Source organism: Pelophylax lessonae, assembly GCF_965119305.1.
Source record: "Pelophylax lessonae genome assembly, chromosome: 4".
Classification (NCBI taxonomy): domain Eukaryota; kingdom Metazoa; phylum Chordata; class Amphibia; order Anura; family Ranidae; genus Pelophylax; species Pelophylax lessonae.
Window position 1 is genome coordinate 119494255 of NC_138771.1, and position 13935 is coordinate 119508189.

The following is a 13935-nucleotide window of genomic DNA, read 5'->3' on the forward strand; positions in this document are numbered from 1 at the left end:
CGGAGGATGCGAACCCAGAAGGAAGACCGGGTGAAGATGGAAGCCATCATGTCAGTGGAGATGTTCTAAGGTAACTATTTCATAATGTGCTTAGCATGTAATGCATACTAGCACATTATGCCATTGTCGCAGCAGGGTTAAAAAAAAAAAAATGTGGTTTACTACTGCCTTAACACGTTTCCTATCCTAGGGTGACCACCATACTGAGAAGTGGGGTCCCCCCACAAGGACAAGGAATGTGTTACTACTACAACGCTACAACGTACATAACACTGTGTTAGAACCACTTAAGCCACATAAGTGCACATATGCAAAAAAAAATATATATATATATATAGATGTGAACACTAATTATAGCAGTACCCTTGGCACAAATATAGCAATTGTCATTTCTGGTGCCATCAAATCTTAATGGAATACCTCCCCGCAATGCACATCACCAAACAAACATATTACCGCTCACATTTTATGGCTTCCTTTACTAGGGTGACAACCCTACTGAGAAGTGTGGTCACCCTAGGACAGGGAATATGTTACCACTACAAAGCTACAATGTACATAACACTGTGTTAAAACCACATAACACCTCGTTCTCTTCTCTATAATAGAGGGATATGCTTTGTAGTCCACAGAAATAGCAAGGTACAGTGTTAAAGTGGTGTTCTGGCCTCCCCCTCCCAAAATTAAAAGTCAGCAGCTACACATACTGTACACATACTGTAGCTGCTGACTTTTAATATTAGGACACTTACCTGTCCTGGAATCCAGTGATGACAGCACCACAGCTGATGTTTCCATCTGCTGTCAGATGCTGCTGCCGCCATAGGCGGTAGGGGAACCCAGGAGTGAAGCCTTGCAGCTTCATGGCCGGGTCCCTACTGCGCATGCACGCTGCGCTCAGTTACTGGCCTGGAAGCAGAGGAAGAAGGAAGAAAGAGGGGGGCCGAACTTCTGACGTACCTCGCCATAGCGAGGTCCGACGCAAGTGGGGACGGGATACCTGTCAAAAACAGGTACTCGCTCCCCCCCAAAGGTGCCAAATGTGGCACCGGAGGAGGGGGGGGGGGGGAGACCGATAAGCGGAAGTTCCACTTTTGAGTGGAACTCCGCTTTAACTGATTGCCCTTCTGAGGCACAGGAAGTGATCAGCTCACAAGATCTCTTTTTTTTTTTGTCTATAAACTTTTATTGAAAATGTTTTTCAATACAAAAATACAATGTGTACATAAACATTTATAAATTGTGAATGAACAGCTTTCAAGATTTGGTATATTATCATTGACATTTTCCATTTTAGCTGTGTATTCATTCGATATAACTGTATTACAAATCAGTAACAAAAGTCATAAAAATAAAAAATATAAATAATACAAAAATAGAATATTGGGCATTATTTTATATTAAAGCAGCTTGTGAGGCTTTGTATAGAAACCAAGGATCCCATTTAACTCCCTTAGCGGTATCCCTAAACGTGACTCGGGGTGGATTTTTTATGCTACTATCGGTATCCTCGAGTCACGCTCGGGGTGGATGTGCAGAGCGTGCAGCGGTGTTCCTTACCTTCTCCTGGCGATCCAGTGATGATCTCCCATTGCTGTGATCGCCAGTCAGATCCCCGCCGCTCGTCCGTCGCTCTGATGACTTCCTGGTTCCGTTCCCTGCAGCAGCAATGGTGCATGGGAGCGGAACTGGGAGGGAAATTCAAATGTTGCACAAAACACAAACACATAACATTTATATATGTATATATATATATATATATATATATACACACATACACACACACACACACACACACACACACACACATATATATATATAATATATAAGGCATTAATTATAATCTAATCAATAATATAATTATATAATATTATATATTATATATATAATATATTATATTATATATTATATAATAAAATTATATTATTGATTAGATTATAATTTATGTGTTTGTGTTTCAAATTTATCACATCTGGGATGTCTACTAGACTCTTGTTTTGGTCAGGTTTAAGTCAGTAATTACTAAGAATTGTAGGCCTATAATACATAACGCCAAATTTCCATGCAAAAAATTGTACCGCTTTTGGTACATAATTCCTGACATAATCATACTGCCAGGGAGGTTAAGGTCATATAGATGTTTAGTGTTGCTAAGCTCACAAGATTTCTAGCAGATAGAACAGCTATGTTAGTTTGCACCTATCAAACAGATATAATACAAGCCTTTCAATTATAAAATGTAACAGACCAAGAGAGAGGAAGTAGGCAAACTTTATTGCTAGAGTTTACATACACTTTTAATATTATTGAAATTCTCAAACAAAAATATTACTTGATATGCAGGCCGCTAGCAACTATTCAAATAACAATTTAAACATTGACACCTGCTGGTTGTAAGAAAGCTGTGCACTCTAAAATACTTGTCACATTTTATTTTTTTATTATGCATGTTCCATTAATTGTTTTAGCTTTTTGAAATAAAAAGTGAGTATTACTATTTTTATTAGTAAAAAATATTATATAAAGAAATATTTAGTTTAATACAAGCATATTTATTATTCCTGTAGCAAGACCTTCTAAAGACTATATCCTTAAAGGATGAGAAAATAGCAGAACTAAAAGGTAAGAGATATATATATTTTTTTAAATTTCACGTATACCCAAAAAGGTTTATTTAATAAAAACTGCATATTATAATGTGCCAATGTCAACTGTCAAAAGAAACCAAATTAAACATCAATTTGCTTGAATCAGTGAAAGAATAATTCTGACTATTGCAGTTGGTTTCTGAATTAGCTTTTTGCAAATAATAAAATTGTTAATAAATAAGTCAGCAGGGTTGATTTACTAAAACTGGAGAGCGTAAAATCTGGTGCAGCTGTGCATGGTAGCGAATCAGCTTTTTTCTTATAAAAATAATAAACATGTTAGACTTACCTCCTCTATGCAGTTGGTTTTCCACAGAGTGGCCCTGATCCTCCTCTTCTCTGGTCCTTCTTCTGTGATCCTGGCCCCTCCCTCCTGCTCAGTGCCCCCACAGAAAGCAGCTTGCTATGGGGGCAACCAAAGCCGAGTCACAGCTCTGAGTATCCATTCAGACACGGAGCCACGACCTGACCCCGCCCCTCTCTCCCCTGATTGGCTAGCTGACTTTGATTGACAGCAGCGGTAGTAAATGGAGCGGTAGGATCTCAGACGGCCAAGACATTTGTGGACATCGCTGGACAGAAAGGGACCTCAGGTAAGTGCCCATGGTCATTTTAGCCATAGGGAGTGAGGAAAGCCCAGTGTAAACAGAGTCACTAAAGTTGAAGCCTACACAGGGAATAAAGTCTGATACACATTATGAACTATGTCAGCTCCGGTTGGTCAGAGCTGCTGTACTAACACTGCAAAGTTATTATAGCGATCTCCCCTGCTGAGCTGTTATGCATAATCACTATAAAATGGAAACAGGGGTGTCTTCAACTATCTTAACTCCCACTACCCCAACAATATTATCATAGAGCCATCAAGCTAGTAATGTAGACAATACATTGAATGAAACATATATCAATATTGCTGCGTTAAATCACTAAAACATATATACATATAAGAAGCGAAGAGCAGCCAACACAAATCTTAAATTAAAAAACAGATCAGAAACATATTGTAGGTAATGTGGCGCTAATCTGAACACATTTGTCATAGAGTCCATAGATCACAGGGGAAAACCTTATGGTGGGATATCGGCAGTAACACACTGCACGGAGGAACACGCACAACGCCATCCATTACTTGAGATTTTGTAAGTCATTTTTAACTGTGTGCGCTTAATAAACACTCAAACTACGGTATACACTATGAGGAGTGTTTTGTTTTGCATTTTATGAGCTCACATAAGGTTGGAAAGTCACCAGGTGTCTTTGTAAGAGGGAAGAGGACCGTACCTACCTTTACCATTATGCTGTGTATAATCTTTGTAACGAGGGTCATTTAAGTTTGGTAAGAGGCAGTGTGATCTGTTTATGTGGTGGTGGTTCTCCGGGCCTGCGCCTTTATACACCTCTGGTTGGAATGGACATATATGGACTATTGTTTTCCCCTGTGATCTATGGACTCTGTGACAAATGTGTTCAGATTAGCGCCACATTACCTAAAATACATTGAATGAAGTCTGTTGAATGTACTGAGGAGGATGAGACCATTTTACACACGCGGGGCAGTGGGCCTTGACATCAGATATTACTGAGTAACCTGTCTTACATTTTATTTTTATTTTTTTTGCTTCAATCATGTTTATATACTGCAAAGTTTAAAACTGAAGGATACATAAAGTAAAAACTGAATATTGTCTAATATCTTATGTAAGCTTTCATTCCTCAAGAGAAAAACTACAGAAAATAGCAGGATGCACAAGTAGGATTAATTAAAATGTTGACACACATCTGTTGTGAATTTCCTCTGATCCGCAGTAAAACAGAAGCCCTTCGTGTATTCAGTGACAAATGGCCTGGTTTGGGGCACATTTAGGAAACACTGCCAAGCTTGTGCTTGAATAATTCAAACTATTTGAATTATAGGGCCCTGTGTATGCTAGATGATTGTGTCCCAGATGAGCTTCTTACAAGATTGTTTATTAGTTCTTGGTATTACACTGGACACTAGCCAATGCTGTGTTCAAAAATTGTAAAGTAGAAATGGTATCAGTAAATGATCAACGCAAAGGCAGAAACGTGCACAGTCTTTCATGCACATACTGCATCTATATAGGTGTAGTGTGGTATATCAATGCACAGGTACCATACTGGAGTAGCCATTTCATTATGTTCCCTAGACATGTACACTGAAACAGACCACTCCTGTATAGATGTGTACAGCACCAGTACAAGTCCATGGTTTTGCATTGCTAGAGGCACAGAGGGGTTGATTTACTAAAGGCAAATAGGCTGATCACTTTGCAAAGTGCAGTTGCTTCAGAGCTTAGTAAACAAGGTAAAGCTTCAGTTTACAAAAAATACCCAATCACATGCAAGGAAAAAAAAAAAAAAAAAACAGCAAATGTTTTGCGCATAAATGGATCATGGAAGTCAGCAGAAATTCTGCTCATTTACTAAGCTCTGGAGTAACTACACTTTGCACAGTGCACACTCTATTTGCCTTTAGTAAATTAACCCCAGAAAGTCATCCGAAGCCATCTCCAAAATCTGAAAGAGAAGGAATTCTCTACTGAACAAAAGTAGCACTAAGAGCCCATTCACACTAGCGTGACTTGTGAGGCAACTTGTGTTGCCCCAGGTAGCTTGACATAACAAAAGCAATGTTAATCAATCAGTGCCGTCTTAATTGGCACTACTGAAGTTGCTCCGACTTCAGAAAAGGGTCCTGTACTACTTTGAGGCGACCTGTGATCCGACTGTCCCATATACTTCAATGGGAGTTGCCTCCTTATCTTAATTGACACGACTTGTTATCAGACTTTCCAGGAAGAAGAAAGAGATTAGCCAGGCATTCCCCACAGACAAAGTCGCCTGCCTCTTCAAAGTAGAGCACAAGTCTCTTCCAAGTCTCTTCCAAGTCTCTAAACAAGTCTCTTCAAGTCACGGGGTGACTTTCTGGTAGTGGTAGTGTGAACCAGCACTTAGAGAAAATATGTCCCTGCTGTGTGTGTTATAAATACAACACATTCCTAAGGCTGGCTATACATGTTTAATCCTCTTGTACAATTTTCCTTTAGATTTACCCTAAAGTGATTGTGAAGTCTCGTTTTAAAGAAAAAAAATAAATAAATACCAAACATGTTATACTTACCTACTCTGTGCAGTTGGTTTTGCACAGAGTGGCCCCGATCCTCCTCTTCTCAGGTCCCTCTTCAGTGCTCCTGGCCCTTCCTTCCTGTTGAGTGCCCCCACAGCAAGCAACATGCTATGGGGGCACCCAAGCCGATTCACAGCGCCCTGTGTCAATTCAGACACTGAGCCACAAACCGGCTCCTCCCTCTTCTGATTGGCTGATTGACTTTAATTGACAGCAGGGGGAGCCAATCGCGCTGCGCTGCTGTCTCAGCCAATGAGGAGGGGAGTCCCAGGCAGCTGAGACACTCCTGCAGTATTGCTGGATCAAGATGGGGTTCAGGTAATTATTAGGGGGGCTGAGGGTAGCTGCTGCACACAGAAGGTTTTTTTTCATCCTAATGCATAGAATGCATTAGGATGAAAAAAACCTTCTGCCTTTACAATCCCTTTAAACCATGCAGTGCAAGGGCCTGCCTAATTGAATACAACTGAAAGTTGTTTAGTTTTGACCTACTGTTATATGTTTTTTGGTAAATCTAAAGAAAAATTGTATAAGATAATTAAACTAGTATGGCCAGCCTAAGTCTGTCATAAAAGTTTACAAAATTGTTGGCGTTGGTATACCAGGATTGAAGAGGCAGGTTTTAGTAATACCATATATACTCGAGTATAGGCCAACTTTTTCAGCATGTTTTTTATGCTGAAAAAGCCCCCCTCGGCTTATACTCGAGTCACGGTCTCACTTACATTTTCCCTGGTCAGTGCGCATGCAACGCCGCCGCTCGGGAAAATCTGTACATGTTCAGCTATTTCCGGCAGACGGCGCATGCGGGGTGACGGGTTGGCGCCGGGTGGGGCCATTTTTAAATGTAAGTCGGAAAGGTAAGTGAGACTCCTCCGCAGCCCCTGCATCTCCTCAGGAGATGCAGTGCTGCGGGCATGGTACAGGAGATTCTCCTGTACCATGCCTGCAGCACTGCATCTCCTGTACCATGCCTGCAGCACTGCATCTCCTGTACCATGCCTGTACCATTTGTGCCATGCCTGTACCATCCCCTGTGCCATCTCCTGTGCCATGCCTGAACCATCTCCTGTGCCATGCCTGAACCATCTCCTGTACCATGCCTGAACCATCTCCTGTACCATGCCCACAGCCCTGCATCTCCTGTACCATGTTCGCAGCCCCTGCACCATGCCTGCAGCCCCTGTTTTGGGTCCTGTGGTGGTCCAGCTAAGCCCAGCAGCTGCTGCATTTCCCACTCTAGGCTTATACTCGAGTCAATACGTTTTCCCAGTTTTTTGTGGTAAAATGAGGTGCCTCGGCTTATATTCTGGTCGGCCTATACTCAAGTATATATGGTACACATAAAACTTGCTGTAGCCTAATTTACACCAGATCTGAGCCTAATGCTGGCCATACATACATAGACCAAATTTTTCCTCATGAACCAGTCAAATTCACTCAGTGGGTGGCGCTGTCAGTTGACTCCCACCCCACATCCCTTGATTGAAAAATGTAAGGAGTCGGGCAGAAAATTACTTTCCCGAACAGCAGGCACTGTTTGGATAAGGCCTCATGTACACTGGTTTATTGCGAAAACACTGTTTCCTTTGACTGGAGAAAATCAGCATTAAAAGATAAGTCCAGTTTTTTCTGCCCAAACTCTGCTGCTTCTGGACGCACTGGCAGTGTTTTTTTGTTTTTTTTTCTGACTCTAAAATTTCCTGCCACTAAACACTACTAAAAGCCTATGTGTGCATTTACAGATAGGGGTTGATTTACTAAAGACAAATAGACTGTGCACTTTGCAAAATGCAGTTGCTCCAGAGCTTAGGTAATTAGAAAAATCTGCACTTTGCAAAGAATAGCCAATCACATGCAAGGAAAATAAATTAAAAAAAAACTGCATTTTTGCTTGCACATGATTGAATGATTGAAGTCAGCTGAGCTTTAGCTCATTTAATAAGCTCTGAAGCAACTGTACTTGCAGAGTACAGTCTATTTGACTTTAGTAAATCAACCCCGTAGTCTAATGCAGGGGAGTTTAACGGCAGGAAAAATATATTCCAGATGCCCCTAGGAGCAGCTGTAAAAACGTTCAGTGTGCATGAGGTCTAAAAGCTGGCCGGTTCAGCTTTCAAAATACAAAACAATACAAAAACAGGAGATTTGTCCATCCAAGCTGTGGAGCATGAATGTAGGAATATGTTCTATGCTTTCTGTTCAGCCTGCAGGCTGAATGAAAAAAATCTATATGTGTACGGCCAGCTTTAAGTCTAAAGTGGTACTAAACACTCATTATTTATTCTACATTGTCCCTTCTATTTCTGTATGTGGATGATGGCACTGTAATTATTTTAATAAAACAAAAACATCTAAGTACCTTTTATCCTTATCGATTTACAGCTGTTATATGACCCAGCTCTTTCCCAGCCTGTCTGCAGGGAAACATAAGAAGGAGGAGCTTCTAGTCCTCTGCTGCTGGTCACATGTGCAAAATAAAAAAAAAAACAGCCTTCAAAATACAGAGTAAAAATAAATAATTAATATCAACAAACTGTTTTAAAGCGGAGTTCCGGCCTCGGGGGTGAAATTTAGATAAAAATACCCCCGGGACAGTCAGGGATAGTACATTCCACAATGGATAGCCTCTGATCTGTCCCGGGTCGCACTTACCTTTTAGAAGAAATACTTACCTTGAAAATTTCTTCTCCAGCGCTGCCATCTCGGACGAGGGCAGCTGAAGCCAGCGCGTCCTCTTCTGCGTCCTCTTCCGTGTCCTCTTCTCCCAGAATGCGCCTGCACCGGCCCCGCTCGTCACTTCCGGTGTGGACGCGTCATCCCTCCACAGCTTCTGGGCATGCCCAGAAGCTGTTTAGCAGGGAATGAGCACCCGCACGGAAGTGGCGAGCGGGGCCGGTGCAGGCGCATTGATTCCTGGGAGCGATGACGTTCAGCTCCCAGGAGTCAATGCAAGGAGGAAGTGATGGCGCGGGCCGCGGCCGCAGAGGGAGGAAGTTGAAGAAAAGTGAGTATATTTTCTTCAATAACAAGGTAAGTAAACAAAAAACAAAAATCTTAATTATCCATTTGTTTTTCAGGTGACCTACAGCAAGCGGATGGCCCAAAATCGATTTTGCCGATTTTGAGGCCGGAACTCCGCTTTAAATTGGCATACAAATACAGTATATACCGGTATTTAAAATTACATATTTAATATTTGGTGACGCCATTAATCATCTACGTGTAATATCCCACCCACATTGTGTTTAGCTGGTTAGCATGGAGGAGGGAGGGAGGGAGTCATTTTTTACTGTGTATACCCCACATGTGTGACTCTATGGTCACGTGGGCTGCTCAGATGTGATAAGGAGGAAATGCTCAGAATGGAAACTCACTGAAAACTGAGCATGTGCAGAGTTGCCACCACAGTTGCAAAATCCCTAGCTGAATTGGGGTCATGAAAAGAAGATGGAGATAGAGAACAGAAGCTCAACCGGGTTTTTTTTGCAGAATACAGAAATTGAATCTCATAGTGACTGAGTATGAACAGCATGTAGTACACCATTTATTGATAGCTTTTTTATGATGTGGGTTTAGTGACACTTTAAGATTTAAGACAGTCAGTAACTTGCATTAATACTCTCTATCTATCTATCATTAATTATAGCCATAACTGTGCCATGGCAGCGTGGCTCCTGAAGCTCTTTTCTCATGGGACACAATTACTACAGTCTATTCACATGAATGTTATGACTGCGAGATGTAGAATGAGCAGACAAGAAACTGTTGGGGTCAGTATTTTCTTGACCTCCTCTGGAACAAGAAGCCGGCTTATATCAACATCTGTAAGTTAAAAAAAGATATTGGCAAGGAAATTAGAAAAAATATTGACAGCATGAGGAAAATCAAAGCTACATTTTTGTAGCTTGTTCAATAAGTGGTGCTTTTGTGAGCTGGTACCATTATTCTAGGTAAGAAAATAAATACACATATTACAAAATATAAAGACATAGATGTAGATGTAGAAGACACAAAAACAACAGATGAGTGGGTTAATCTGCTCAAGTTCACTTTTTACCCAGAGCCAGCTAAATTGTTTAGGAGTCCAATTAACATTTTGGGATGTGTAAATACCTGCTCTGCCCACTGCCCACTGCCCACTGCGGTTCTCCCTGATGGTTAGCATGTCCTATACCAGTGATGGCCAACCTTGGCACCCCAGATGTTTTGGAACTATATTTCCCATGATGCTCAACTACACTTCAGAGTGCATGAGCATCATGGGAAATGTAGTTCCGAAACATATGGGGTGCCAAGGTTCGCCATCATTGTCCTATAGTAACATATGAAGTAGTGGGAGGAACCACAGTTTGTGGCAGGGGCAGAGATGTATAGTAACGAAGTAGAACTACTTCACTACTGTACTTAAGTACTAAAAGGCGGTATCTATACTTTACTAGAGTATAGTTTTTTTCTCCTACTTCCACTTTTACTTAAGTACATATTTTCAATGAGTTTAATACTTTTACTCAGATATTTTTTTTATGTGCTGCATTCGTTCCTCGTTACTGTGACAGGGCTGTGCTGAGGGTGGACCCGGGGCGCAGAGCAGTGCGCCCTGAGCCCACCCTATGTGTGACAATAGCGAATGAATATTCGCAATTGTCACACGGATCCTCATCCTGATCCTCCTCCTGGCCAATCAGGAAGCGGGTCCGAGACCCGTTTCCTGATTGGCCGAAAGGCTAACAATTGCCATTGGCCAAGGAGGAGGAGGAGGGAGACGTGGAGGATTGAGGAGAAGCCGCCGCCGCATCAGGTAAGTGTGCGCGCTGGTCTCTCTGCACGCTAGGGGCACTCTGCATTGAAAGGGGGCACGCTGTGGGCACTCTGCATTGAAAGGGGGCACGCTGTGGGCACTCTGCATTGATTGGGGGCACGCTGTGGGCACTCTGCATTGAAAGCGGGCACGCTGTGGGCACTCTGCATTGAAAGGGGGCACGCTGTGGGCCCTCTGCATTTAAGGGGGCATGCTGTGGGCACTCTGCATTGAAAGGAGGCACGCTGTTGGCACTCTGCATTGAAAACTACATAACACAATACTGGTACTTTTACTTTCAGTACTTGAGTAGTAAATTTTAAAATAAACTACTTGCAATACTTAAGTACAAAAAATGTTAAATACTTTAGTACTTCTACTCAAATCACTTTTTGATAGAGCACTTCCACTTCTACTCAAGTCACTTTTTGATAGAGCACTTCTACTTTTACTCAAGTCTTGGTCTCTAGTACTTTATACATCTCTGGCAAGTAATCTCACTCCTGAAAGTGAGAAATAGCTGCTGAGGAGCAGCAACGCTGTGGCATTTAAAGACACAGGCCACTGGAAAGTTGACTATATAGCTTCTCCTTATTTTGGATGTATTTTTTTACTTTTGATCCTATAGTGAAAGAGCGAATTTAAACTTTAGTTATCCTTTATAACACCATTTTCCACCTGTAACATATTTTCTACCCATTTCTCTTTTTCTGAATCACCTTTAAGCTTGAGCCATCACAAAGCTTTTAAATGCTCTTATTTCTTAACCTTTCATGAACAGACTTTGGATTTTGCATAATGGACTTTGGGGTTGATTGACTAAAACTGGAGAGTGCAAAATAAGCTGCAGCTATGCATGGTAGCCAACCAGCTTCTAACTTTGGCTTGTTCAAGTAAGCTTTGATAAAAAAAAAAAAAAAACACAAGCTAGAAGCTGATTGGTTTCTATGCAGAGTTTCACCAGATTTTGCACCCTCCAGTTTTAGTAAAGCAACCCCTTTGAGTGTTGTCACATTTTTGTGTTCATGATGAGCCTTCTACATATCAGTGCCTATAACAGAACCAGTTTTTGAAAACCTTCAAATGTACAGCAGGTCATTAGTCACTCTATTGGTACAAACAAGCCATGCTCAACCAGGGTCCCAGGGAACTGTAGTTTCCTTTAGATATTTCTAGGGATTCATTGAGTTGTGCCTTCTTAGTTCCACGTCCAATGCCACTTGACAGAACTAGTAGCATGACACTAGCATCATTTTAGCTGTCTGTAAGGATGGCATTCTGACAACTATTGTAAGAGTTCCATTCTTCATGGTGACCCAATATAGGAGACATTTTCTAAATTGATCCCAATTAATTGGTTTTTGTAACGGTTGAGAACTTAAAATTATTTATGCGTTCTCTATGGGGTAAAAAGACTAAGAAAGGCAGGTCCAAACTACCAATACTAACCTAGGCCCCCCCAATTATGATATCCTTGGCCCCATTCAGCTTCCCTCTGTAGAGTATACTGCAGAGTAAAGCATTATTTATGATCTGTGAACAGTTAATATAGTACATTCATGGCTCTGAGCTACATTGCAATAAAATATGACATGTATTTAGTTATTGTGCAGTCATCTATATTGTTCCCAGTAATCCAAAGCCACCAACTATTCATTTTAGTTCATTTTGGCTGCAATGTCACTTTTGTGGCATATGGATATTGTCAGTAATTACAGAGGATAGCAAAGTGCTCATGTATCAAATTATTATGAACTTCAAAAATGCCATTAGCAGTCTATAATGGTTGTCAAAGTCAAGTACATCATAGCTATAGTTCCATTGTAAGTGGTAAATCATCTAAACAGCACAGGTTGTTTTCATGATGGATGACCTTTTTTTTCTATTCTAGTAATTATATTTATGCTTGAGAACAAATTATGTCTATTAGAAGCTAAAAGCCAGGTCTGACCGACCCAACTCTATATTTACACAGCTGCTTTATTTGTGCATTTTAGACTATAAATGGATTTTATCAGTGTTATCATAAATTAACCCTAAATGACCTGCTAGGAAATCCAGCCTGCATCCACTTCCAGTGTACTGCTGATAGCACAGCTTTGCATTGCTGCAAATTCAACTCACTGACAAAAGCATGAGTCAATGCAGCATCTCTACACTGCTTAATCATAAGTCTTATGAATAGGACTAAGCCCTTTGGTACGAAACGCGTCAGTATTTCTTGGACTGCTTGGTCTTTGGAAGTGTGTTTTTACTTGATTTTCAGCCTGTTGTGTAGAATAATTGGAGAAGTGAAAATTACCTGTGTTGTTTAAAGCACTTACAAGAGGGTTTTAAGGTAATGCAAAATGTCAATTTTACTGGCCTACTTTAAAAACATTCCAATGCTGCTCAGGTGGATGGCTCTGACATCAGAAATGTACAGATTTTAATAAACAAGCAAAAAATTTGGGGGAGCATACCCATGTATTTCTAAAGCTGGTGCAGCTGTGAACCAAAAGACATGTATATTAAAAAAGAATAGCGCACACATGCAAAAGAAATTACTACCAAATTTGAAGACAATCCATAAATAAAAATGGGGATTTGGTCCCACCATATGGCCATATAGTGCTCAAGCCCACCACTACGTCAAAGTACCCCATTATCAGTGGGTCCTAAACTATCCATGAAAAAGAGATGAATCCAGCCTTTCTAACCCTTGGAGATAATACTCCTTGCTGGGAAAGATGTGCAAATGCACTACAGGGGACTCCTCCTATATCCACTTGATAGTGGACACTGATAGAGTACAGGTGTGTGTGGGGGGTGGGGTGCTCAACCTCGGTAGTCTGGTCAGACCGAATACATAATAAACAAGCAAAAAATTTGGGGGAGCATACCCATGTATTTCTAAAGCTGGTGCTTTTGCTTGTTTATACAGATTTTAATGCCAACTGACCCTCCATGTGACTTGGTGACTGCTTGGATCTATTTATATTGTGGCAATGAAGTCAATCAGACCATGCTACAACTGCATGCCAAACATGGCTATGGAAGTTGGGGAGAGGTTGTTCAATGTGACCCCGTTGGGATACAAAAATAGAATCTCCCTGGCCATTGATTAACAGGCCTGCAGGAGATGGCAGCATCACCTCCTGAATGCATAAAAAATGGTTCTAATCTAGAGCCTGCCACCCTTGTGAATCCTTAGTGTATCTGTGTTTTCCAAATAATGGTCTGGTGTGCTCACAATAAAACTGTTGTAAACTGTTTTATACTGTTTGCAGTCTCAACATACATTTACATGTTTTGTGAGCAGCCAACATAGTGAACAGATGTGTAACATGAAACTTTTA

General features: G+C 41.1%; 1 protein-coding gene across 1 annotated transcript in view; it reads left to right on the forward strand.

The window, feature by feature from the left end:
* The window catches only part of LOC309554863 (uncharacterized protein), an 87357-nt gene that overhangs the window by 53243 nt on the left and 20179 nt on the right, over nt 1-13935 (forward strand). Inside the window, exon 4 of the mRNA XM_082256584.1 lies at nt 2568-2622. Coding sequence (XP_082112710.1) covers nt 2568-2622 — 55 coding nt within the window. The remainder of the gene's footprint in view (nt 1-2567; nt 2623-13935) is intronic.